The 25,979-nt window shown below is 61.3% G+C and overlaps 1 protein-coding gene across 1 annotated transcript in view; it reads left to right on the top strand.

The window, feature by feature from the left end:
• The first annotated feature begins 7,684 nt into the window (after window positions 1-7,684).
• BCORL1 (BCL6 corepressor like 1) overlaps window positions 7,685-25,979 on the top strand; it is a 30,206-nt gene continuing 11,911 nt past the window's right edge. The window contains exons 1-7 of the mRNA XM_075053938.1: window positions 7,685-7,817; window positions 15,559-15,697; window positions 18,699-18,789; window positions 19,057-21,636; window positions 21,950-22,115; window positions 22,361-22,441; window positions 22,599-23,027. Of these exons, the coding sequence (XP_074910039.1) occupies window positions 15,612-15,697; window positions 18,699-18,789; window positions 19,057-21,636; window positions 21,950-22,115; window positions 22,361-22,441; window positions 22,599-23,027 (3,433 nt within the window). The 5' untranslated portion in view covers window positions 7,685-7,817; window positions 15,559-15,611. The remainder of the gene's footprint in view (window positions 7,818-15,558; window positions 15,698-18,698; window positions 18,790-19,056; window positions 21,637-21,949; window positions 22,116-22,360; window positions 22,442-22,598; window positions 23,028-25,979) is intronic.

Below are 25,979 nucleotides of genomic sequence, written 5' to 3' on the forward strand. Positions count from 1 at the left end.
CAGCGCTGCGGTGGGGCTGTGCCTCTGCCGGTGTGGCGTGCCCGGGCCGGGCGTCATGCTGGGGAAGTGGCACAGCCACCGCTGGTGTACCCCCCCGAGCCGACGTCCGAGCCCAAGGGTCGCTCCAGCTGCTGGGGAGCTGCTGGTGCAGCCGGGCTCCTGCACCCACCATCCCAGGAGACCAGCAGGAGCTGAATGAAAGTAAAAGGCAGATTTAAAATCAACAAATAAAAGGCTTTTGGTGGTTGGTTTTTTGTTGTTTGTTGTTTTTTTTTTAATGCAGCTATAAATAACCTGTAAATTATTTCATCTGGGGTATTTCTGAGGGTGAAATCTCGGCCCTCTGGCTTCCCACGCCACGGGATGTGAGTGTGAGCACTGGGGCCATCACGGGGCCACCCTGGCTGTCGCAGGGCGAGGGGGGGTCTTGCACCCTTGCTCACTGGCATCGGGGGATTTCCATGTCCCTGAATGCCTCTGCCCCCCCATGGCGTAGGAAACGGTCCTCCCCAGAATGGACCTGAGCGAGCCCTGGGGTGGGAGAGGGGGTGAGCCCCCCCAAACCCCGACGGAGGCGGGAGGGTCTGCTTGGCACGGTGCAGAGAGGATGGGGCAGATTTTATGTTGGTGTTTTAGGCACAGGAGCGCTCCCCCCAATTTCCCTGTCCCTCCTGCCCCCGCGTCGGGGACGGGTGGCCTGCGCTCCGTCCCCCGCTTCCCCAGCTCCCCTTCGGCCTCGGAGGTGGGTCCGGCTCTCCTCCATCACCCCGCAGCCAGCGGCACCCCCGACCCTCCCGCTGTGGGCACCCGGTGCCCGGCCGGCACATCCCGGCCCGCACGGCCGCCGCAGCCGCGTTTCCGTGGAGATGGCATCTCCCGAGCCCGCACAGCCTGAGCGGGAGGGTTTCCATGGAGATGCCGTATCCAGCACGGCACAACCTGAGCAAGAGATTTCCGCCGAGATGCTGTAGCCGGGACCCTCGCACCCGCAGCGGGGCCGTTCCCACGGAGGTGGGTGGCCAGGGCCCACGGCGGGTCCCCGGGCGGCGTGCGGTAGCACCCCACCGCTTCTCACCCCGAGTTCGGTGACGGGCGCTGGGACGCGGGCAGCTGCCGGCTTTGAGCAGTCGCGGGGGCTGGAGCAGCTGCCAGCCTTGTCGCCCGTCCGGGGTGGGGACCCGGTCACCTGGGTCACGTTATAATGCCACATTCTGGGTCTCCCAGAGGTGACGGGTCCCTGTGTGTCCCCAGCTGCCTGGGGAGAAGAGGGGGGAAAGTCCCGGTATCCCCCCCCCCCCCCCCCCGGTGACTTTGTATCAGCTGCCACCCTGCAACTCCCACAGCGATGTGCTGGGCACATCGGAGCCAGGGAGGGACGTCAGGGCCACCGGGCAGGGAGCGGGGCACCGCGCCGGACCCCCACACCTGGGGAAACCAGGTAGCCAGGCCCCGAACCAGCAGCATCCCAGAGCGGGGGGATGCCTGGCCAGGCTCCGGCAGAGCCGCAGCACCAAAAGCCTCCTGGGAGGGGGGAAATGAGGGTCCCCGATGGGGCAGGTTTGAGGCAAAGCCAGGGGGGTGGTGAGGGGAGGCTATTCAGACAGACGTCCTCATGGCAGGCGGCTGCGTGGTACGTGTACCCTGGCCGGTGCTACAAAAGCAGCCTTCGTTTAAATGCAGCTACCGCAGAGGTCGCAGTCATTCGTTCCGCACACAGCGAAATCCTGATCAAAAGCCAGCCCCGGCCGCAAAGACGAGGAGCAAGAAGCGTGGAAGCGCCGCCGGGACACGCTCGTGCCCGCTCTGTGCCTGCAGGAGATGCGGGGCCGGTTTAGCCCACACCAGCCCTCCCCGCCTCGGCCCCCTCTGTGCTCCCCGCTCCGCCGCCTCCGCTCCCTGCCCGACCTTCCTCCGGCTGCCCGCGTCCTGCCCGAGCCAAGGCCGGCCCTGAGCCTTCGCGAGGGCTTCCCGACCAACGAGCGGCAGCAGCCGGGTCCTCCCCGCGTCCCCGTGCGGAGCGTGGCTGCCCTCGCTGCTGTGGCTCAGCGGTGGGGAGCTGCAACCGGGAGGGAGCCCGGGGGGGGGGGTGATGCCTGCTGCTGAGCATCAGCGGCCACTCCAGCCTTCAGCTCCTGGGGGGTCGCAGGCCCCCATGCAGCCCGGCCATCCCAGGGGCTGCTGGCAGTGCTTTCAGCGTCTCCAGGCACGGGCTGTCAGAAGCAGCGTGTGTGTCGCGGTCAAAGACTGGCTCTCTTTGTCTCCGGTTACAATTAGGAGCCCTCGGCGGCTCCCGAAGTCGGACCTGGGGGGCTCGGGGCTGGCGGACGGATAATGAAGGAGCCGGGGATCCGATGCTGCAGCCCTGGGGCAGCAGGGGAGCAGGGGCAGGCCCAGCTCTGCCCGCAGCGAGCAGCCCTCCGGAGCCTCTTGCTGCGCAGTCCCCAGAAAGGGGCTGGAGCAGAGCCAGGGCTCCCTGCGGGCACCCCTCCCACCCCTGCCAGCCCCGCTGGGCTCCTTGCCTGTTATCTGGGGCTCCTTGAGCGCCTCAAACTCTGCTCATCCACTGCATCCTTCTCCCCTCCATCATTTTGCCCTGCCTGTTCTTGCCCAAGCTGCCAGCTCTTCCCTCGGCTCCCAGGCACAGCAGGGTTCCTCCCCGCCTTATTCCTGTGATCCCAAATTCTCACCCATCGGCGGTGTCCTCCCAGCGCAGGGCTTCTCCTGGGGATGCCGCAGAGGAGGGCAGCAGAGGCAGCGTGTGGACTGCTGACTCCTGGCTGCACTGCTCACCAGAGGCGATGCCTCATTTCTCCACGCTTCTGCAGCCAGCACGGAGGCCAGTCCCAAAAATGCCCTCTGGAGCATGTGGGGAGGAAGAGGCCAGCCCTGAGCTTCCCGTGGAAGGTCCAAGGTGAAGCAACCCAAAGCCTCAAGCCATGAAACCCCCTTCCCAACGCAGAAGCAGCATTGTGTCGTCCCCAGTGGCTGGGTTCAAAATGTCAACCTCCGAGCTCGTAACGAAGAGATTCAGTTTCTTGCGCAGGAGGTGGGACGCCATCACACGTCTCTCCTTAGAACCTGCTGCAAGCTCCTTCGGGGAGCTGGGGGAAGAGGGGCCACCCAGCACAACAGCGGGAAGCAGCCTGGCCCATCGTGTCCCCGGCAGGACTCGTGGCCTTCCTGCCCGCTCTTCTCTGTCCCCCAGGCGCGAGCAGGCAGGAGGAGAAGGCAGCTGCTCCGACGAGGTTGTCATCTTTCAGCTGTACCTCCAAACATGCCGCAAAAGATGTTTGTCGCCGGGGCGGGGATGGTCTGTGGAAAGCGGGAAGGCAAGGTCTGCCGTTAGAGCTGACGCCTCTCATCGGTGTTACTACGCCAGTAAAACCCAGGTGAGCCGTCTGTCCACCACGGACGGAGCAGCACAGAGGCTCCTTCTTCGGAGCAGAAGGAAAAGCCCCAGGAAACCCAGAGATAGACCCCCGGACCCTGTGGCAATGGACACCCTGTCTGTCCTAATGGGAAACCCCCTCCCTGGCCTCGGGGCTGGTTCCTCCATCTTCCCAGCGATGCCCAAGCCCTGAAGCTGGGATGTCCAATGCAGGGCCAGCCTGGTGACAAGGCGCTTGTGGGGTGGACAGCTGGACGTGGCATCACAGCACACGCGAGGCATCACCCCCAGTGCTCTTCTCCTGGCACCAGGAGCTACAAGCCGACCCCACCACCACCAGCTGCCACCACCCTCGCGGGAGGAGAAGGCTCCGAGATGCCCTGCCGAACGGGAGGCATCCGTTTGCGTCTCCTGGCCTAGCAGCCCAGCTGGAGAGGCGGAGAGCCGCTCGGGGATGGGCAGAGAGACCGAAATGGTCCCCAGACAGGTTCGAGGTCTCCCCACCTGGGGCCTGGCAGCGAGCGGAGCGTGCCGTGTGCCCGCGGCGTCACTGTGGCCAGTGCTTGGCTGGGTGCGTTAGCCAACGCGTTTCCATTTCTGGCTTGGGGAGTAATGCGGATCCTGCCCAAAAACCAGAGGGAAGGGGCGAAATAAATAAAAAGAAGAAACAAAATGAAGCCGGAATAACAAAAGCAGCAGCAAGGTTGACTGCAGGCCAGGTCAGAGCCAAGTGCTCAAGCTGTGATGGCTCAGGGGACCACAGCAGGCAGAGGACACGCAGCCCCTTACGTCTGGGGACCACCCTGAGCACTCGGAGAGCACTTGGTGCCATCGGTCCTGCAGAATCTGGCAGGAGTCCTGCTGCCTGGGCAGGCAGCGCCGAGGAAACGCCGAGGCAAGGCAGCAGCCCAGGGCTGTCCGCCGCTTCCCGCGCTGCCCGTGGCTGGACAGGCTCCCAGGAGATGTATCCCTGAGATGGAGGCGAGTTAAAACGAGCCTCCAGCTCCACCCGTCGCAGGCAGCCTGGCTTTTTCCTGTTGAGAAGTTACTGGTGCGTGTTCCGAACGTATTTTTGCAGTGCGGATCGGTAGATAATTCATGTTGGCCTTTCTGCAAGTTAGTCCGTGACCACCGTCCGATGAACCACGCTCCCCAATGAGGGATGCTCCTTATTCTCCAAACTTTCCAGTTTCCCCGGAACACTAATGTGAGAGCCACAGAATTTTTCAGCACCACCTTTTAAAGCCCCTGGATGCAAATTATCCCATCCTGAAGACGGTAAATTGTGAGTGGGTTCTAATTAAACCAGGAAGGAGCAGAGTGATGTTAGAGGATGCAATGGTGGGATGCAGAGCCCTCCCAGCCGGCACCCTGCATCCCTGAGCGCAATTCCTGCAGGGATGGGGCGAGGCCAGCTGCAGGATGAGGCCATTACTCAAACCGCCTGTTTCTAATTGCACCAGGATGCAAATAAGGTAGGTCCTTATAAACCCGGGGCCGGTCGTGCGCCTGTTGCGGTCTGTGCCAGCCCGGCTTCCTAACCATCTGCCCAGCCTCCGAAATGCCTCTTTGAGCATCTTATCTGCCCATGGCCTGGCTGGAGGCAACAGGTAGGAGAAGGTACGGGTGTCACGGGGGAGAAACTCAGTAATTCCCCTCTGCAGGAAGGGTTTCCTCCCTCCTGGCCTTCCTCGGTTTCATCCTTGCTCTCCGCCTTCCCCTAGTGCTGCCAGCCCCTGGCATTTCACCCCGCTACCCTTTGCAGCGCTGCCTGCAGTTACCGAACCTCACCCCAACCTGCACGCCCTGCCCACTCAGCACCATCCTGCCCGTGGCCCCGTGCCCCAAACCTCCCCCAGACCGTACTCGCGTCCCCAAAGGGGCAACGTGCCATCTCCTGCCCGAGGCTGTTGCGGCCTTTCTGGCAATCTGGAAAAAAAAAAAAAAAAAAAAAAAAAAAAGAGCTCGATCCCTTCCTAAGGTATTTTTTTTTCCCCTTCTCAGGCAGAGGCAAGGTTTGGCGCTAGGGCTGCGGAGGGTGCTCCCGGCAGCAGGAGGTGATGCCAGGGTGCGGGTGCCACCCTAGATGTGCCAGCTGGGGGGGACACCCCGGTCGCCCGTGCCCTGTGGGATAAGCCCACCTCTGGCACGGCCCCGGACATCACACATGCCGAGCTGAGAAGAGACTTTGCCCTCGGACAGGCCAAATCCGGGAGAGAAAACGGGCCCCGGAGCGGAGCGGCGGGGTCCCGGCCGCACCTCCGGGAGCAGCACCGCACTGCAGGGGACCCCACGGGCACGGGGAGGGGGGCCGGCCGGGCCCCCCGGCACTCACGGTGGGGCCGCCGTGCAGGAGCAGTCCGACCCCCCCCCGACGCCCCAGCACCCCGCAAGCCCTGCCGGAGGCGGGGGGGGGGAGCAGGGTCCCCCGTTCCCAGTGCAGCCCCCGGCCCCTCGCCCGCCGCCGCCGGTACCGTCCCCCAAGAGCCTGCCGCGGGGCCGCTCCCCACCGGAGCGCGGTGCTGCCGCTGCCCCCCCCGTCCCCGTCCGGTGACACCGCGACCCTCTCTGCTCCCCCCCAACCGCCGCCCGCTCGCCCCTGGCAGGACGGGCCCTGCCTCGTCCGCCTGCGCCCCGGGACGAGCCCGGGCTGCACCCCCGCACCCCGCAGACCCCCGCGCCGCGGACTCGGGGGGCAGGATTCGGCCCGTCCCTCCTCCCTGCCCGTCCGGATTGTGCAGAAACGGGGAGCCCCCCCCCCCCCCGCCGCCCCCGGCGGGCGGCAGCGAAAGGTCGCGGAGGCGGGCGGGTCTGCCGGTGCGCGGGGGGCGGCAGCCGCCAGGCCGGAGGCGTCGGAGGGGGGGAGCGGGGGCCGGACCGGAGGGAAGGCCGGGGCCAGGGGCGGGGGGCGAGGCCGGGCGCAGGCAGGGCTGCCGGTGTCAGGCAGCGGGGCAGAGGAGAGGGCAGCGGGGCGGTGCCTGCGCAGGGCCCGGGCAGGGCCGGGCAGCCGGGGCACGGCCCAGGGCGGCGTGGCAGGGCCGGGGCCGGGCAGGGCCGGGGGCGGGCGGCGGGGTGCCCGGGCGGCGGGGCCGCGCCGGGGCGCTTGCGGGGCCGCCGGTCCCCGAGGCCCGGGCGGGGGCCGGGGCCGGCGCAGCCCCGGGCCGGGCGAGGCTGTCAGTCGCCGGGGCGGTGCGGGGCGGGCCCGGCGAGGCGGTCGGGCCGGAGCAGGCCGGGGGAGCGGCCGGGCACCGCCGGGGCCGCTCCGCGCCGGGCACCGCGGAGGGCGGAGCGGGGGGTTATGTGTGTGTGTGTGTGTGTGTGCGCGGCGGCCGCCGGGCCTGCGGGCCCCGGGTGCCGCGGGCGGGGGCCGGTGAGAAACTTCCAGCCGCCGTGCCGCGCCGTGCCGCTCGGTGCCCCGCATGGCGCGGGGGAGGCGCCTCGACCCCCGCCCGGGGCCGCCCCCCGCCCCGCAGCGCTGCCCGCCCGGCGGTGCACCGGGGCCGGGAAGGGGGGCGGCGGGTGGGGTGGGGGGGGGCTACCCAGCGCCATCGCCGCCGCCGCCGGGGCGGGGGCCCCGCGCCCACCTCGGCCGGGCAGGCGGCTCCGCGCCCGCTCCGCCGTCCCGGCCCGGCGGGGCTGCGCCCGGCGGCGGGCACCGGGGCTGCGGACGCCGCGTTCGCTGCCGGCGTTGCCCGTTCGGCGCTGCCCGCTGCCGGGCGCCCAGCCGCTGCCCGGGCGTGGAGCGAGCGCCCGCCCCCGCCGCCTCCTCCTCCTCCTCCTCCTCCTCCTCCTCCTCCTCATCCTCCTCCCCCCGGTGCGGAGCGAGCGCCGCTCCCCGGTGCGGGCGCCGGTGCCCCGGCGCGGGGTCGGGCGTGTGTGTGCGAAGCGTGTGTGTGTGTGCGTGGGGCTCCCCCCGCGCCGTGCCGTGCCGTTCCGCGCCGCGCCGTGCCGCCCGGAGGTGCCGTCCGCGGAGCGCGGAGCGGTGCGGCCCCTCCCCGGGCGGGAGCGGCCTCCCCCCGCGCCCCCTCCCGCGGGCTGTGCCGGGCGCGGAGCCCCCTCCCCTCCCTCCCCGCCCGCCCGTTCCCTCTCCGGACTCGGCTGGCTCCGCACAGCCCCCCCCCCGCCCCCCCCCGCGCGGGCAGGGCTGGCCGCACGGCACGCCGGGAGCCGCAGTCCTCGGGGCGGCGCGGCGGCCGGCCGGCCGGCGGCTACCGGACTACAGTTCCCGTCAGCCCCCGCGGCGGCGGCTCGCTCTCGCCCTCACACTCCGGCTGCCGCTGCCAGTGTCTCCGCCGCCGCCGAACCGCCGAACCGCCGCTCGCAGCGCCCCACTGTCCGACCCGCCGCCTACGGGCAGGGGGGCCCGTCTCGGCCCGCCGCCCCCCCCCGCCCCAACCCCCCGCCGCCGCCCGCCCGGCTCGGGAAGCAGGTGCGTGCCCGCCCCCCCCACCCCCCCCAACCCACCGCCACCACCGCCACCCCCCCCCCCTTCCACTCCGCCCCGCCGCCCCGCGCCGGACGCCCGGCCCCCGCTGCCCGGGCACCCCGGGCCCGCTCGGCCCCGCAACCACCGCCGGGGAGGGGGGGGGGTTAGGCGGACGGCAGCGGGCGGCCCGACCCCCCCCCCCCCCCCGCCCGGCTGGACGGGGTCTCCATGGAAACGGTCCCGGGACACCCCCGGGGGGGGGGGGCGGCCGGGGTGGGTGGGGGGGCGGACAGCGTCCTGCGGCGGGACAGCGGCGGGCACTGACAGCGCCGGGCCGGGGGGGGTGGGGGGGGGCGGGCAACGGGCTCCGCTCCCTGCCCCGCGACGGCGCGGCGTGCCGCTCCCCTGCCCGGCGCGGCGGCTCCGGCCCCGGCCCCGGCGGCACCTGCCGCTGCCGGGTCGGCGCGGGGCGGGGGGGGGTCCCGGGGCGCCGCGGCGGGGCGGGGCGGCCGCCGGAGCGCAGCGCTCCCGGGGCGGCGGCCGCCAGCGGCGGGACGGCGGGGCCGGGCGCTCGCGGAGTTTGGCGGCGTGGCCCCAGCCTGCCCCGGCGGCCGCCGTGCCCCGGGGCCGGCCGCGCCGGCAGCGGCTCCGGGGTGCCGGGCGCCGGGCGATGGCGGAAGAGCCCTCCCCGGGGGCAGCGCGGACGCCGCCGCCGCCACCTCCATGTTCGGGGCTGCCCCGGTGCGGCAGCGCGGGGGGCCCGGCCGCGGCCACCGGGGCCGCGGGACGAGCGGCGGCGGCGCCGGGCTCCGTTGGGGAGCGGCCCCGGGGGCAACTGTTGAGCCGGGGCGGGCACCGGGGCCGGCCGGGGGGGGGCGGGGTGCTGCGGGAGCCGGCGCGGGGCAGCGCCGCGGGGCCTGGCCCCCGGCGGGGCTGCGGCGCGAAGCCCCCGGAGCGGCCGCGGGGGCCGGCGTGTCCCGGCGGGAGGGCCCTGCCGGGCCGCGGCGTGGGGCCGTGGGCCGTGCCGCGCCCCCGCGGGGCGAGGGGCCCGGGCCGAGGGGAGCGGGACGTGCGGCGGGGAGGGGGGGGCTCGGGCAGGGGACACCCCCGCCTCCTCCCGGCGGTCCCAGCCCCGGGACGTCAGGCTGGGTTCGGGCCGGGGCGGTGCCGCTCCGCCGCCGCCGCCGCCGCCGCCCCCCCGAGCCCGATCGCGGGTGCGCTGGGGGCGGCCGTGCCCCCCGCCCGTGCCCAGGGTGATGGTCGGGCAGCGGCAGGACCTGGCAGGAGGAGGAGGCGCTTCCTGCCGCCCTCGCCGGGGAGGAAACCAAAACTCCTTCGGTGGAGTGTGTCGGTACTCGGGAGGTTTATTGCTGGCTCCTCGGTGAGCAGCATCGGTACCTTCACCCGAGCGTGGGTGAAGCCGGTTCAGAAAAGCACCGGGAAAAGGTCTTCCAGGCTAAAATAAAGAGGAAGCAAGTTTCTCCTCCTTGCAGAGCATCCGCTCTCCAGCACCCTCGTCCTTGCCGGCCACCGCTGGAGTTAGGGGGGGATCTGTGTGAGGGAAGGGCCGGTGCATCCCGTGCCCTTTGCGGCTCATCTGCATCTTTTTTTGCCATGCCTGCATCAGCCTCCCCTTCCCCACCCTGCCTTTTTCGTTGCCAGCCTTTGGGTTTCGCTGGTGCCACTGCAGTGCTGGGGGCTGCCTGGTACCCGTCGAGGGCACCGGCTCCGTCGCTGTCACCTGGCTCTGGAGATGCGTTTCTGGGAGGGTTTCGGAGAGCGGGCTCTGGCGTGGTTTGGCCTTCAGAAGGAAGCTGATCTTGGGATCCCTGGGCTCTGGCGTGCCAGCTCTTCCCCTGGGGATGGGAGGCTGTGCTCCCGTTGCCACGTTTCGGACGATGCGCACCTTCTCAGATACAAAATTTTTTAACGCTATCTGCCCTTAGTGGCTCTTTTTTTCAGTCCTTGAAAATAGGTAACAGTGGGCTTCCGTGGGGACAGCCAGGTTGTCTCGAGCGAGCGAGGGCTTGGTGACACCAGCCATCCAGCAGCTGGGACTTATTATTAAAGGACTACCGAACGTGCAGCAAACTTTTTTTTTTTGAAATGAGGATGGATTTTGCCTTTTTTATTTCCAATTCATCGCACTGAGTATCTATAATTACTTGCGGTGTTACTGTGTCTTTAAATCAGCTTAAGCAAATGCGTGTAGGCAAAGCCTGGCTCAGCTCCGCAGCAGTCGGGGCTGCTGTGTGGCCGGTGGGAAACCCAAACTGAGCTTGGGGCTGCCGTGCGGGCCACGGGCCGGACCCTGCACCTGGCACTGGCTCCCGCATAGACGGGCAGTGGAGGTGGCCCAGCCCGGCCCTGCTAGATTTTGTTCCACACTAGCTGTTCCTGGTCAATTCTGCTACAGTTTCTGACCTCTGCCTGAGGGGTAACATAATATAAGATAAACTGTTTCCTTCTTTTCGGTTTTCCTGTTTAAATTTTTCCCTTGCTGTGGATCGTGCCCGTTGTGAGTCCTGTGAGAGGGCTGTCATGGTTTTTTACTTTAATTTTTTATTTAAATTCTTTTTTTTTTGCAAGCGGTTTGCTTTAAAGGGCTTTTCTGAAGCCATGCTCAGAGCTGAATCCCTGTTAAGGGATCTCGGGCAACTCTTGGGATTGGCACTTGCTCTGGACCTCTGTACCTCAAATGGACGCCTGACAATCACATATAAAAACAAATATAATTTCTTGCCTGTGTTACTAATGGCAACGAAGATTGCCAAAGTGAATAAACTATCGCAAGGGAAGGAGACCGTTCCCGTTGACGCAGGCCGTTTCCTTCTGGCCCGTCTGAGCCCCGCTGAACGAGCCGCAGGGGCACGTGCTGCCTCATGCCGCTGCTTTTGCTCCCATCGAAGTAGCCGGGTTGCAGGCAACGCACTCCGAGCGGCGAGTCCCGCTTGAGTTTCCAGCAGCCGACCTAGTTTTTTATTTTGTAGCCAGCCGGAGGGGATAAAATCCCCAGCCTTCGAGGTTTTGCTGCTCTCTGGGAATCAATGTTATAAAGGTATCTCCTGTGGGTGTGTTTCCAGGGTCAAAGTGCATCCCTCCCGGCCTTCCACAGTGCCCCCTGGCCAAAGGAACCGTACAGCACCTTGGAAAGGCAAGCGACCGCGTCCTCCCCGTCTCTTGCTGCAGAGGGACGTGTTGGGCTTTCTCATTTTCGTTACCCTAAGGCTGGGAAGTCTCCCTTTCCTTCCTCTGTGCCGTTGGTCCGCTTAACGCAGCAGCTGAGAGTGCCGCCAGTGCAAAAGGAGGCACCGCCGATGGGCAGTGTTTTACCGTGCCCGTATAAAGGCCCCGGAGCCCCGCTGAACGCATCGCTTTGTCTGTTGAGCTGCACCATGTTCCTACTGATGTGATCCACAGCGGGATCTCCAGAGCTGGCCCTTGGCCTCACAAGGCTCGTGCCGCAGCTGCCGCTCGTGCAGTGGGGAAAGGCGAAGCTGCTGTTCGCCCCGGGAGAGCTTTTGCCGTCGTCTGAACTCCAGCTGCGGTGCACGTCGCTGCTCGTTGGGCCTTTGCTCGACGCCGTTGCACGGCGCTCTCCTACCTGCGTTGGGGGATGAGATGCCTGCCCGGAGCCCAGGCGGAGGGAAGCCTTCCGCTGGGGGATTTTAGGAGTCTGGCTGCTGGCATTTCAGTACCCGTCATCTCGTGCTTGCCTAGGCAGGGTGCAGCTGAAACAGTGGCGATCTGTTGGCACATAGCTCACGTGCTGGTGCTGGGATCAGGGAGAGGGAAGGTAAGCATCTTGAAATCAAGTTGTTTTAGTACTCGGAAACGTACAGAGCAGGAGAATATGTGAAAAGCTTCTTGGGGGGTCAAGGCAGCACGGTCCTAAAGCAGAATGCGTTTGCACTGTGAAGAAGTGGCTGGCACAAGTTGTCTCTGTGAGGAACTGGGAAAAGCCCCCTTTCTGTACCTGTGGGTCTGGGTCTACCCCAGCTGCTGTCGAGATGGATGCCTGTAGAATATCGTGGCTCTGGTTGGCCTGATCAAAGCAGTATGAAAGTGGGTTAGATCAGGTGGCAACGCAGATGTGACATCTGTTAGGGCAAACACCGACAGTACCAAACCTTCTGGTAAAAAACCAAACTCTTTGCTACCTGTGGCTGGAAATTAGGTGGCAGCCCAGAGAAGTTGCTTTATGTATTTGCCAATGGAAGCGATTGAGAAGCTAAGTGTTGAGTCAGGTCAGGGAACTGATCTGGCTGAGGAATCACTGTTATTTGCAGGGGGAGGCTGGCTTTCAGTGGGATAGCTTGCGAATCTACTTTGTAACTCCCGTACCCCTCTGCTGCATTAACACTGGGATGGGAGTGTGAGGGGCAGTGTTGCAGCAGAAGACTTATTTAGGAAGCCTCACCTCGGGCAACTCAAGTTAGGATCCCTGAGAGCCGGGGAGCCGGCAGGATTTTAACGGGGGTCAGCATGGAGATTACGTAGGCTTAATTCTCTTCAGCTGCGTGGGAGCTGGTAGGTGAAGGCAACGGCAGCCTGTCCTGCCACCCTCAGCTCGGCCTGTGTTGAAACAACAGTTGTCTTGGCGCTGTTGGGATTTTAGTGCAAGGAGGAGGATTTGTCCAGAGATAACTATTAGAAAACATCCATTCCTGAAGAACTTCATCTCAGGACAACTTGTTTCCATCGGCTGTACAGCAGTATTTCAGAAGAGATAGTAATTTCTTGACTTAGCTACATGTGGAAGTTCCGTTGGATTAAGTCATCACTAACCTGAGTAAAAGCATGCTTTTACTGTAAGGAAAACATCTTCTGCTTTGCTTTTTCTGGAGCCTGGAAGAGACTGGTTTGCAGAGTAGCATCCCCTCCTTTTGCAAAACAATGAGAGGTTTTCCCTTAATGAACAAAAAACCCCCTTGCTTTTAATTCACCGCATTAGTTTCATTGAAAATCTCTCCTGAGGGCTTGTTGTTGGGGTGAACGTGTTTGGTACCTTTCTTGCTCACAATTCTTAGAGGACGCTTTGTTTTGAGAGATGAAGGAGCTTTAATATCGCACGACGAGCTTCTCCATGCAAAATGCTGTTCTTATTTCATTCTAAACTAGTTTTCTTTGGAGTTAATTAGAATTGGCTGGGCACCTATTTAGCTAAATCAAAATAAGACTGTGGTTTCATATACACTTCCTTTGGCAGACGTAGTGGATTAAGCAGATTCTGTGCCAGGCTGTGCCCTCTCTCCTTCTCGGTGAACCTGATCTAGGAGCTAGTATGGGTTAAAATCAGTCCAGCTGGTGGGGGCGGGGGGAGGTTTTAAACAGAGATCAACTCCCTGGTCAAGTTTACTGGGACACTGCACAGTTTCAGTGACATGATTAAAGGGGTGAAGGGAGAGAAGGGCTTCAACAGTTTCTTCAACATCTTCTACTCGAAGACAGGCATGTGAAACCGTGCCCTAGTTGTGTTCTCCAAGGGGTTCCTACTAGTTTAATTACATCCTTTTAAAGTCGCTTCAAGCTGCACCAGTGTAGACGAGAGATTTCCTCGGTTTCTTTGTGTCAACTTGAGTGAAAGTGTGTTCTGACCCAGGGAGGCTGCAGTTGCTTTCTCTGGTTTGGTGTTGCATCGGGAGGCTGCTTATCCCTGCATTTCTCAATAAAACTTCCTGGTTTGCCTTCCTAAGGATGCTGTTCTTTCACTGTTCGCTCTGGTTTGTGCTTGACACCACGTCTGTTGTTTTCCCTCTGTTTTATTCCTTCTCTTACTTGAAATCTTGGTTCTTTTTCTCTTCTGTTCCTTCTTCATTCCCTGTGAAATGCCTGTCTTTGGCACATGTCCCACATTGTCCGTAGAGGATAGAGGCCAAGAATTCACGAAACAGTGTCTATCTCTGTTGCTATGTCCTCACGGCTCTCTTCTCGTGGCCGTCGTGCCTCCTCTGTTGACCAGCTCTTACTTGAGTACTCAAAACATACTGTTTCTCCCAGCTCCTTATACCACCCTGTTATCACCTTTCCCTTGCCAGACCTATTCTCGGGTCACGCCTGATCTGTGCTTCTTTGAGGCTTCAGCTCGTCTCCAACCCCTGTTCCACGTCGTGCAGCCGTACGCATCCCCTTCCCCCGTTGCACAGAAGGTCCCTTTTGATTTCTCCCAAAACATCTGTCCTGCCACTGTGCTCAGGGGCAGAACCTTTCTCCTCCCCTTCTTTCAGTTTAGCCTAAGATGGTGAAATCCCCGCAGATTGTTTGTTCCCCTATTTCCTTTATGTTGCATTTCTCTCCAAGCATCGAAAGACTCCTCCCCTTCCTGCTCCAAGCCACCTCTCATTCTCTTTGGGTATGACCCTGCTCTCTGTCTTAGCGTCTGCCCGGCTCCCCCTTCATTATATAGTATTTCTTCCATCTTACAGCGTGTGTCTTTTAGCAGGTTTCCCCCTCTTCTCCTGGCCTCTGATTTCTGTGGTCTGTTTGCTCACTTGTGCCCTCGTACGTGCAGACGGGTCTGTCGCTTCTTTTCTGCAAACAAGCTGCGTTGCCCCGATTCTCCTATGTGCCTGGCCCTTCTTTTCTGTCTGGAGGATCCCCACTGGCATGTTTGGGCTGAGGTGAGGATACCTGGCAGCAGCTGCATTCAGAGGAGTCATTCAGTTCCACAGCTCGATCCCTTGAGCTGCTGGCCGGTAGATCCCTGTGCAGCTCGTTTCAGCGTAAATGGATGGTGCAAGCTGCTTCTTGTCCCGTTCAGAGCTTGTGTCGCCAGGAGTTAGTCAGGGAAAAGAAAACCGACGGAGATTTGGGATCACGTGTCACTTCCAGCTTCTTCCCACTCTCACCCGCTGCACCAAGCACATTGCCATGGCTCTGTGCTTGCTTTACCTTTGTGTGTTTAGTATTTCTCTGAACCAAGAACCTCTTTGACAGCATCTCTGTGTTTTGCAGTCAGTCCAACTTGGTTCGACCGACTCCACTTGTTAGGACAGTAGATCCTCTCTTCCTTCGTTGCTTTTTCCTTGATACGACTTGGGCAGCAAAGCTGCCTTAATGCTTGAACACCCAGTGCTGCATGATTGGCTGCAATGTTCTCCCTCAAAAGCTCCACCCAGCCGACCGTGCGTCTTGGATGCTCGCAAATCTCTGGATTTCCTCATGTTTTCCACCCGTAACTCCACTGAATACCAGCACCTTCCTGACAGACGGAGGGGATAATCACTTGATGGCACTGTCTGATGGCACTGCTGGCAAACCTTTGCTCCCCTCCAGGGTCCCCCAGCTGCCTCCTTGTTTGAGGCTTTCCCCCTTGAACCCACCACGTGCTGGTTTATGAAAGTCATATGAAGCCTTGGGGATGCCAGCATTTTAACAGACCATCATCTTGGGTAAAGCTCTGTCTTGAGGCTTGCTACCCGGTGCTGGAGGCTCCTCCGGAGGGAGAAGAAAAGTGGGCGAATCTTTCGAGGGACGCATATGTGTGGGAAGACACCCGTGTGAAACTCTTAGGGTAGCCAGAGGCTTTCTGGCAATAATGTTGTTTAATGTGAGGATGAGTGGACTGTGGATTCTGTCCCAAGGTGCTGCTGATTTCTTCCAGCCCTCTTCCAGACAGACATGTAGCATCTCGGGCGCTGTGCCCCATCTGCCTGGCAGCGAAGCTGGGAATGACACTCTCTGAAGCACGGTTGAATGTGAGCATTCCGGGGAGAGTTACCAATCCTCTGTTTTTCTTTTGTAGGCAGAGTGGCCCCTCGAGCCCCAGCAGGTCCCAGTTGGTGACGAGCAGCTGTCATGATCTCTACGGCACCTCTCTATAGTGGGGTGCACAACTGGACCAGCACAGAGCGGATTCGCATGTGTGGCCTCAACGAGGAGAGGTGAGGTGCGTGGGTGGCGTGATAGAGGAAGGAGGAAGAGAGCGGAGAAAGTGAGTTAGGGATCTGGAGAGGCTACAGGAAGGGAGCTGGTGCTGGCTCAGCCCGTTCTTACTAGGGTGTAAAATGGACTGAGATGCGAAAAAGCCACAGGGAGGGGATGGATGTGTGATCAAACGATGGCATTCTGCAATGGTCCCCACATCCCGTGCTCCAGCGAGGAAGGCTCCCAAGCAGAGTGCGCTGGAGGTCTCTGCAGAGGAACCATTGGCTGTGCGTAGCTGTATTGCCTCCACGGCACTGGTGGGTGACGAGGCCAACTTGTGTGTCTGCACGTGCTATTGGCTTCACCAGACCTGTGCTATTAACTGCCAGGGGAGGGACAGAGCTTGACCCACTGCGAGCCAAGCCGCTAAGAAGAGCTTTTGGTGACCCAGGAGGGTTAGTACAGACCAAATGATTAGATGGGAGAGTTGTGACATGCCACCAAATAGGAGATTAGGGAGGATTAGTGGCTGGGAGGCAGAATCGATCAAGACGAGTTCCTGGCCTGCCCCGTGGCATTGCATTGCCTTTTTATTCCCACAGCTCTGGGGTCTTGTTTTTGAAACTGATCAGTTTGTGGCTTCCTTGAGGCTACTACCTCTGTTCAGCGCGTTTGCGGTAGCCGGAAAAGTTTTACGGGCTCAAAGGCGGCGTGTGCCTGTCGTTCCTCGCTGCGGGTGTTGAGGCTTTTGGTGGCGAGTCTGCCGAGGGCCAGTCAGAGCAGCGGCAGGACAGGGAAGGGTCGAGACTCTCGCTCGGGGCAGAAACGCGGGCAGAGATCATCTTCAGCCCTCAGCAGCCGCTTGGCCCGCCGTGCGTCCCTCAGATAAGAGCCGGGGATGGCGTTGCCCTCTGCCTCTCCTAAACCGCTTGGAGCTACTCCTAGTTTACAATAAACGTTTAAGTTTGGGGCGTCTGAGCCGGTCGGGCAAACCGGGCTGCCTGCAGCCGAGCGCTCTCCCTTGGCTGCCGGCCCCGCGGGAGGAGGCTGTGGCACGGGCCGGCCGTGCTCTCCCCGTCCCCTACGGCTGGGGGTCGCGGGCTCTTCCCCGCCCGCCCGCCCGCCGCGCCGCGCCGCGGACCGGGCTGGCCTGTGGAGGGGCCCCGGCCGGGTCCCGGGCCGGCGGCGGGCAGGCCGCGCCACCGCAGCCGGGGCTGCTCCCGGGGCCGTCCCGGCAGCTGACAGGGCCCGGGCCCGGCGGCGGCGGCGGCGGCGGGGCGGGGCGGGTCCCGCCGCCCCTGCAGGCAGCCGAGGGCGGGAGGCGGCCGGGCCGCGCACCGGGCCGGGGCCGGGGCCGGGCCCGCGCCCGCTGTCCAGCTCCCGGCCGCTCGCCGCCGGTGCCGCGGGCAGCCAGCTGCGCTTGGGCGCCCCCTGGCGTCCCGCCGCCGCGCCGCCCGCCTGTGTGGAGCCGGCGCCGGCCCCGGCCCCGGCCCCGGCCCCGCTCCGCCCCGCTCCGCTCCGCTCCGCCCGCCGCAGGGCTCCGCGGGGAGCGGGACCCCGGCTGCGGCACCCCCGCTCCCCCCCCCCGCCAGGCCCTCTCACCCCGGCGGGGGCCGGCCCGCCTCGGCGCACGGCTGGGCCCCGGGGCCTGCCGCCGCCGGGGACCCGAGCCCCGGCGGCTGCGCTGAGGCGGCCTGGCCCCGGCCGGCCGTTCCTTCCCCGCACCGCGCCGCAGCCCGCCGCGGCGATCTGATCTGCCCTCGCTCCTGACAGTCCTCTTCGGCCTGCTGTGGCCGCGCCGACTTGGGAGGCCAGGCCGGAGAGGGCCCTGCCAAACCGCCGCCGAGGCGGGCGGAGGGCAGGAGGCGGGCGGAGGGCAGGAGCCCCTCGCGGGGGCTGGGGAGGGTCGGCGGGGGCTGCGCTGTGGCGCTGGTGAGGCAGCCCGGAGCGGGGTCCCGGTGCTGGGGAGACGGGAGCCCGAAGAGAAAGCTCGCTCCCGCAGCTGGTGTCTGTTACTTTGTTGTGAAAGCCCGGGAGGTAGGGGAGCAAATCCAGAAGAAATCGCGTCATCAGCAGAAACTGAACTTGAGCTCTTTTATCCTGGCACCAGCAGCCTGTCTAAATGACCCTTAAAGACCAGAGAATCGCCACCGGTAGATGCTGCTGGGGCAGGAGCACTGAACACACGAGCGCTGCCTCCTGTCCAGTCTTCTCTGGATCACAAGGACAGCTGTCTCCTCGGTGCACCCCGTTTCTGTGGAGTTCACAGTCCTTATCCCGAGTTCAGGCTTTCCGCTCAGGAACTGTCTTCCAAAGCGAAAGGGTCAGACGCGTGCAGGCCAGCAGGACAGTGCACATCTGGGTGGCTGCAAACACCCGCTGCTCTCGTCCAGGACAGCTTGAGCCTGAAGAGCTTTGGTGCTGGAGGGAGATCTCCGCCTGTGGCTGGAGGAGAACGGCTGGGCTGGGAAGTCCTAGAGCAGGGAGGAATGGGAATGAGGAGGTGCCTGTGGAAGAAGAGACAAGCAGGATGGGGCTCAGGATAGGACTGGAAACGTGTGGTGGGGCAGAACGGGAAGTGGAGGGGACAGGAGCGGGTGTGTGGTGCTGGGCTGTGACGCAGCGCAGTCAGGGAGGGCTGGGCTGGCCCGTGGTGAGACCGGGGAGGTCAAAATGGCTGTGTGTAAGGAAGGTGCACAGAGTTGCTGGGCCATGGAGAAAGTCTTGTCAGGCCCGTAGGAGCTATAGGGTAAGCATTTATGCATGAGGAGGTGCTATCCAGTGGGCAGAGTTCGGGGAGGGGGAGGACTGCAGTGGGCAGCAGTGCTCCTCACTCCCTCAGCCTGCAGTGGCCGGTACCTGCTGTGTAACATGTGGTGATGAGGAGCTGGTTACCTGGAGCAGGCATGCTTCTTCAGGCTGCCAGCTGTGCTGCTGTCCCATGTGGAGACAGGGAGGGGTAGGATGCTGGGACGGTATCTTGGGGTTTTGTAATCCTGTGTCTTGTTCCTCGGCTAGGAGAGCCCCCCTTTCTGATGAGGAGTCTAAAACAAGCAGCTCCCAGCACTTGGGGTCTCAAGAGTTTTGCGTCAGCAGCAGCCTTTCCGAGGTGAGCTCCTTGCATGCGTGTCTGGGTTCAAGAAGGCCTTTCCCTGACGGAACAGGCAAGAGCATGTACCCTAGTGGGTCCCGTGGGCCCCTTCTCAAGAGCGGGGCACCTAGGTGCAGTAAGGGCAAAGCAAGGCTCTAGTTCGGCAAGAGCTGTTTGCCACTTCTGCCTCTGAGTCCTGGGAGGGGGCTAGAGAGAAGGTCCTGCCTGCTTCGCTAGGAGCCACTTGCACAGCTCTCAAGAACACCTTCTCCCTTCTTGTTGCAGGTGGAGCTCACAGCAGTCAGTGGTGGTGGCAGCAGTGCCCAGGGGCTGGATGCTGATGGCAAGGTGGAGGAGAAGCTTGGACCCAAACTGGAAGAGCAGCCACCTGATCCCAACCCAAACCAGGAGTGTGCAGGAAAGACTGTGAAAGATGATGCCCTGGGCCCTCTGGCAAGCCAGGGGGATGGCAGAGGGCAGGAGCCTGCAATCCCCAGAGCGGCAGAGCAGGAGAGCAGTGGTGCTGATGCTACCTGGACACCTGCAGATCCTCACAGCGACAAGCAGGCTGATGGTCCTCCAGCCTGCTCTGTGGCTCCAGAGAGCGAGCCTGCTGAGAAGGAGAAAACCACCCCAAGCGCTGGAGCACAAGGGCCGGGCGTGCTGGCAGAAGGGACATTGTCTGTGGTTGTCTCCAGCTGCAACACCTCTGCCTCCACTCCCGCTACTTTTACTTTGAACAGAGTGTGCTTTCCCCCATCTCAGGCCCCTGCTATGCAAAAACTGCCCCTGTCCTTTCAGGCTGGGGCAGTTCTGAGCCCGAGCCAGTCGCTGGTGTACATCCCACCACCCAGCTGCGGGCAGCCACTCAGCGTGGCTACACTTCCAGCCACCTTGGGGGTCTCCTCCACGCTCACCCTCCCTGTCCTGCCTTCCTACCTACACGAGCGTTGCCTGCCGGGCATTATCGCTTCCCCAGAGTTGCGCTCCTACCCCTACACCTTCTCCGTCACCAGACCCTTGGCTTCAGATGCCAAAGTGGTGTCTGTGGAGGTGAACCAGCTTAGCTGCCCTTCGCCCTCAGGCGGAAGCGGTGCCCAGGCTGCTGCCGAGGGTGCTCCCCCGTCCACCGCTGGCCCTTCCCTCTCATCCAGCCAGCCTCCGCTGGCAGCATCGTGTGGGAGCGCTGCTCCCTCTTCCGGCACCGGTGCGCAAGCCAGAGCCCCAGCAGCTCCGGAGCCGCACGCACCGGGGGCTGCTGCCACTTCGCTCTCTCCTCTGAAGTCCCCTCCACAGCTGGAGCGTGAGATGGTCTCCTCTCCAGAGTGCAGCGAGATGCCTCTCGATCTCTCCTCCAAGTCCAATCGTCAGAAACTGCCTCCACCCAGTCAGCGCAAAACACCTCCTATGCCCATCCTCACACCCGTGCACACCAGCGGTAAAGCACTTCTCACCACGGTCCTGTCCAAGTCCCAGCGTGCGGCCCAGACTACGGGCAGCAGCGTCACCTCGTGTCTCGGCACCACCCCTCCCTTAGTCATCTTCCCTGAGTTCCTGCGCAACGGCGAGCAGGGCTCCTGGGTGAAGAACACCACGCTCATCAGCACCATTCCGGGCACCTACGTCGGCGTCGCCAACCCGGTGCCTGCCTCGCTACTGCTCAGCAAGGACCCGGGTGTGAGCTTCAACAGGGACCCGCGCCACCTTCCCAAGCAGGAGCCTATTTCCATCATTGATCAGGGAGAGCCTCGCAGCGCTGGGGTTCCCTGTGGGAAGAAAGCCAACCAGGTCAGCACAGAAGGACAGCAGGATCCTGCCAGGAGACATCTTCATGGCAGAGTTGTTCCAGGAGCTCCTTTGTGTCAGTCCAAGGACATCTCCACCTGGAATCCCGGCCAGGGAAGTGTGTACCCACGATGCCCCATGAATGGAAAACCTTCCAATCCTCAGCTTCTGCCTCTCGGCTGGTCTCCTTATCATCAAACTCCCCTGCTTTCAATTGGCATCTCCACAGCAGGGCAGCTACCCCCAAACCAGAACAGCTCCTGCAAGCCAGCTGGTGCAGGCGAGCTCCCAACATTCCCGAGCGTCCAGCCCACAGAGTCCAGCACAGCCGCCCAGAGCCTGCCAGAGGGGCTGCCCAGGCTCCCACCTCAGGAACGGGAAGCTGCCGCCAAGAGCAAGAGCTGCCGGGCCTTGCCCAAGCTCTACGAGGAGCCGGCCAATCCAGTCCCGTTGGATGCAGGTCCATCTCTTCAGACCAGTGCTTTGGATGTGAAAGGGGGGAAGGGGAAGCTGGACAACCCTCAGAAGAGTCAGGAGTGTGAGCAACCAGAGGCTGACTCCAGTAAGGAGGGCAATGTACAGACTGAGGCTCCCCAGGGGAGCTGTAGCCTCAAACAGTTGGATGCAAAGCCCAAAAACCAAGTGTTAGCAGCGTATTTGTCCCATGATCTGCCCGCGGCTGGGCAGCAGAACCTGCGAATGATTTCAGAGGTGCCCACTGTGGCTGCGGAGAGTCAACGCAAGGAGCCAGGCTGTGAAGGCTCCCAGGAGCCACCAGCTGCAGAACCCCTGCAGTGCATGCGTCAGGTGGATCTGTGCAGGGTCAAGAAGGAGCGAGTGGAGTGTGACGTGTCATTTACTTCTGTGACTTGCCTGCGAGCTGGGACTGCTCCCCAGGCCTTTGCAGAGGTCAAGCTCAAAGGAGCAGGCCAAATCAAGCAAGAGGGCAGTGTGCGCTGCAAGTCCAAGCGGCAGCAGGATGGGGACACCAGGCAGGCCCACAAGAGACTGAAGTGCCAAGCCCAGGACAGTGAGGAGTCCCCAAGCAAATCGGGGAGCCGGAGTGTGCATGGCCGGAAGGTGGGTGGGATGGGCTGGGACTGTGGGGTTATGGCGAAGGTTAGCAGGTGAGGTGGGGGGTGAGGAGGGAGCTCTCGTAGGGGAGGGCAGCTGAGCGCACAGGGTTTTCCACCCATGCTCTTTGGCATTACCTGGCAGTGGATTAATGTACCTGTGTCTGCAGGCTATCTAGAGCAAAAACGGGTCTGGGGTGTCAAAATCACTGGAGGGCACCAGCATGGTGAGTGGGGGACAATGTTTTGTCCCTTCTCCTTTGCTACTCCAGCTCAGTCAGTCAGCAGCTCAAGCTTCAGTCTGTGTCCTCCATTCGCAGTGGCGAAAACACCACGACAATCCGCATGAACTCAGCAAACGAGAAGGCCGAACCAGCCTGGGATCAGTGAAGGATCACAACAGCCTCAGGGTAAAGCGTAAGCGCAGAAGGCCAGCAAAGACAGAGTTCCCATCTCCGGCGCACCGCGGGGACAGCCACGAGGAAGGTACTTTTGTGAATGGCAATGTGTTCTTGCAGGGTCAGTCTGCAGCTGTTCCTGTCGCCCTGATGCCTGTGGGGCCAAACTGCTGCTCCCCTGAAGCTGAACAGCTTCTGGAACTACTGGCTTCCTTTAGCGTGTTGGGATCCAAAACAGAGCTGCAGCATGATGCTGGACTGCCTTTCACAGGCCAGCAGATGTGCGTGCACGGATCTGTGGCATGTTTTCTCAAGGCTCAGTTTTCTCCACAGGTTACCTTGAGAAGAAGCCCAAGAACAACTTTCGGGATTTCATTCCGGTGGTGTTGAGCAGCCGGACGCGCAGTCAGTCAGGTGAGTTAGTGCCAGGGGACCCAGGTGGGAGTCCTGGGCGGACTGTGAGCATTTCCCTGTTTAGTTAGCGTTGTGCCTGTCTTCTGTCCTGCCTTGCAGGTTTTTCTTATAGATACTCTTGGCCTTTTTGTCAGCTAGAAATCCCACTCTCTTGCAGGAAGCATTGCTGGCTCTTCTGCTGGTGTGACGGGAGAGTGTGATGTGAGTGGTCAGGAGATTTTACCGTTGCTGGAGGAGGATCAGGAAGAAGAGGAGGAGGAAGAGGAGGAGGAGGAGACATCCTTGAAACGTCGCAAGCTGCGAAAATCCCACAGGACATCACGCTATCATAGTCGCAGGGCCAGGGACAGGTCTCTGTCTGAGAGGAGCAGCTGTTACACGAGGAGGACCAGGGAGCTGCCCTGGAGAGTGGAATCACCCAGGCAGCTGTGGGAGCCCAATGAGGAGGAGGAAGAAGATGACAGCCACATCAAAAGGAAGAAAAGGAGACGACAGAAAAGTCGGAAATACCAGACAGGGGAATATTTGACTGAGCGAGAGGAGGAGCGAGTGGGCTACCCTCACAGGAGGCGAAAATCCAAAGCAGGTACAATCTGGGAACAGGTTTCTGGTACCAGGCTGGGGATCGACATGGGGTTTTTTTGTTTTGTTGCTTTTTTTGTTGTGTGTGGGATTTTGGGGGGGTGTTGTAATTATGAAGTGCCATTATTATTAATGGCTAGATGTCCACAGCATGGGCTGCTTCAATTGATAAGCTCTTGTTTTAAAAATATTTACAGTAAATTTCAGAGTAGGAAACAGCAGCTTATGTGGCTAATCAAATACTGATCTTACCCTCAGATTAAGACAGAGGGCGTGGGAAAATGAGAATCGGACGAGGTAGCACAGTGGAATATTTCTGGACAAGCACGGGCCCCTGGGTGTAGTGTTCAGCATTCCTGGCTAAAGTAGAGGGACATGAAGCCATCACAGTTCAACCGGGCTTCTTTATGCTTTGTCTTGCTTTATTAAGGCAACTTGCAAGCTTGCACCAGGGAGCACAAGGGAGAGAGGATTAACAAAGCTAGAGTGTCTGCAGGTGATGGAGAAATCCCCCTCTCTGGTTCATATTTGCAGCTTTGCTAGGAGAGGAATGCTGTGCCACCTGCCTGTATCCTGCTCACTGCTCTACCTCTGCTCTTGCGTTTTCTCCCATAACTGCCCAGACCATGTGGTCAAACCAAAGTCTTTGATGTGTGTTTCTGTGAGGTTTAGCAGTCTCTGCGGTCCCTTCTCTCTGTCCATGTAGGGACAGTTTGAGGCCATTGGAAGTAAGGCTGGGATACATCCAGCAGTGCACCGATGTCTCAGTTTGTGTGCTGACAGCTGGCTGGTAGCTCATAGCTGTGTCAGAGTGTCCCACAGGTAACTTCCGTCAGGCTTGCAGAAGAGCATGTCCAAACCAGTGTTGGGGGAAGCACTTCTGCCAGCCCTCCGTACCCTTGGGCCTTTCTCTTGGAGGTGATGTAGTGGATACAGCTCTGTTGCCTTCTGCCATGTTGGTGCTCAGATTGACAGTCCTCAGAAGAGGCTGAGGTGCTGCTGAGGCACTGTGAGAAGTAGTAGAGATGGCCGCTGTCCTCCCACCAGCTGATCTCCCAAGCTATGTTTCTGCTCTGGCACAGTTTTACCCTATTGCTGCAGTGTCTGGGTGCCTCTGTAAGACCAGGAATAAAGTTTCTGATGGACCTCCTGGCATCTTCACAGTTCAAGGGTGCTCTCGGACTGTCTCCTGCTGACGCCTGTTGCAAACAGAGCCTGAGAAGGAGGTTTGAGTGCAGCAGCATTTGGGAAGTTTTTCTCCAGGAGCTTTACCCCATGTCTTAAGAGTGTCTGTCTTCTGTCCAGGAGCCGGTTTCCCTCAGGGACTGCTTGCTCGGCCCTCAGATACGTGAGCTTCTGTATTTTGGTTTTAGAAGTTGTGGCCTAGAGCCGTTGCTAGCTTTGGAGATGAGGACCTGGGCATTACAGTGGCACTGTAAGCTGGCTGGCAGCCAGAGGAGAGATAGGGGGCCAGCCCACGTGTTTGGAGAAAGCAGACCACCGTTTCCTGTACTAGCTAAAGAATCTGCGTCGTCTTCGGGTATGAAATGCAGCGATCCACTGACAAACACCTGGCTCACTGGGGCCGAATCCCCTCCAGGAGAGGGGTAAACACAAGCAACCTTTGGTTGCTAATGCTACCTCATCATCTAGTGCACCTAAGAAACAACCAGGACCTCTAGGCTTCGGGGCAGGCACTTGGGTGAAGGAGGCTATATCCCTTTGATGGTGAAGGTAGTGCTTGGGTCCATTGGCAGTGTCTCCTCTCTTTGACTGGTACCGCCTTGCTTTCGGGTGGACCACTTTGATCTGGCTGTTCCTCACCTATGAGTGCATGCCCTGGAGTTTCACTGCCGCTCAGCTATGGTTGAGGTGTATGCATTGATGAGAGCACTGAGCCAGTGGTGTTCCTCTGTCTCCTTTAGATACTGAAGAGTGAAAATAGATGCAGATTCCTGCCAGAGGCATGTGTTGGACCTCTGGACTAGAGGAACCCACTGTCCGCCTCCCCTCTGTGCTCAGAGGAGTGATGGAGTCGCTGGGTTTCCCTCCTGCTGGGTGTGCAGGGGCTGTTAGAGTGTGCCACTTGCAAGCACAGACCATCCTGTTTGCTACGTGTTGTCTGACATGTCAGCATTTTACCCCTTTCTCTTCACGTGCCAGTCAGAGACTTGGCTCTTCCTCGCCACATTCCTGACTCTTCTTAGGTTTGTGCCGTTTCCTACCCATCTCCTCCATAGCCCAAGGGTGCTGTTCATTGCTGGGAAGGTGTTCCCTGACATGGACATGTGTCCTGCCAGGTGAGGTGTATTTAACACTACAGTGTTGGGCTGCTTTAAGAGCTTTGCTCTAGAACACAGAGCCCCTGCATGCTGGCAGAAGGAATTGGATATCAGGAAAACGGCATCTCAAGTCCTTGCATACTGCCGTGCATTCATTGTGAAACTGTCGCAATGCTGTAAAAAAGAGAAGGACAGTGTTACAGACAGCCCGGCAGAAAGCTCCGTCCGATGATTGCTTCCAAAACAGCAAGCAGGCTAGCGATTGCTGTGTGCTGCCTTCTTGACAAGTATCATTGCTAAAACTTTGCTTAGTTACAGCCTGAGAGTTGTGCATGCAGAATTCAGATCTGCTGCCCCAGACCATGTCTTGTGGGTGCACTCCACTTTGTTCAGAGCAAGGAGATGTCTCTTGTTCCTTGCCTAAGTACATCCAGCATGCTGCATTGTGTCAGGGTCTGTCTAGCCCGCAGTTTTCTCCTGGCCGTGGCAAGTGCAGAGGCTATGCAGGGCCAGCAGTCGAGCACAGCCGCTTCCTGGACTTCACCCACCTGGGCTTCCCCTGCATCCAGAGCAGCTAAACTAGGGCTGTCCCTACCCAGGCCTTCTACACCTTGTTTATGGGTCTGTTGTCCATGACTTTGCCCAAATCCTTTCTGGTCCTGCTGATAACACCT

This window comes from Buteo buteo, chromosome 22 (assembly GCF_964188355.1).
Source record: "Buteo buteo chromosome 22, bButBut1.hap1.1, whole genome shotgun sequence".
Taxonomy (NCBI): Eukaryota; Metazoa; Chordata; class Aves; order Accipitriformes; family Accipitridae; genus Buteo; species Buteo buteo.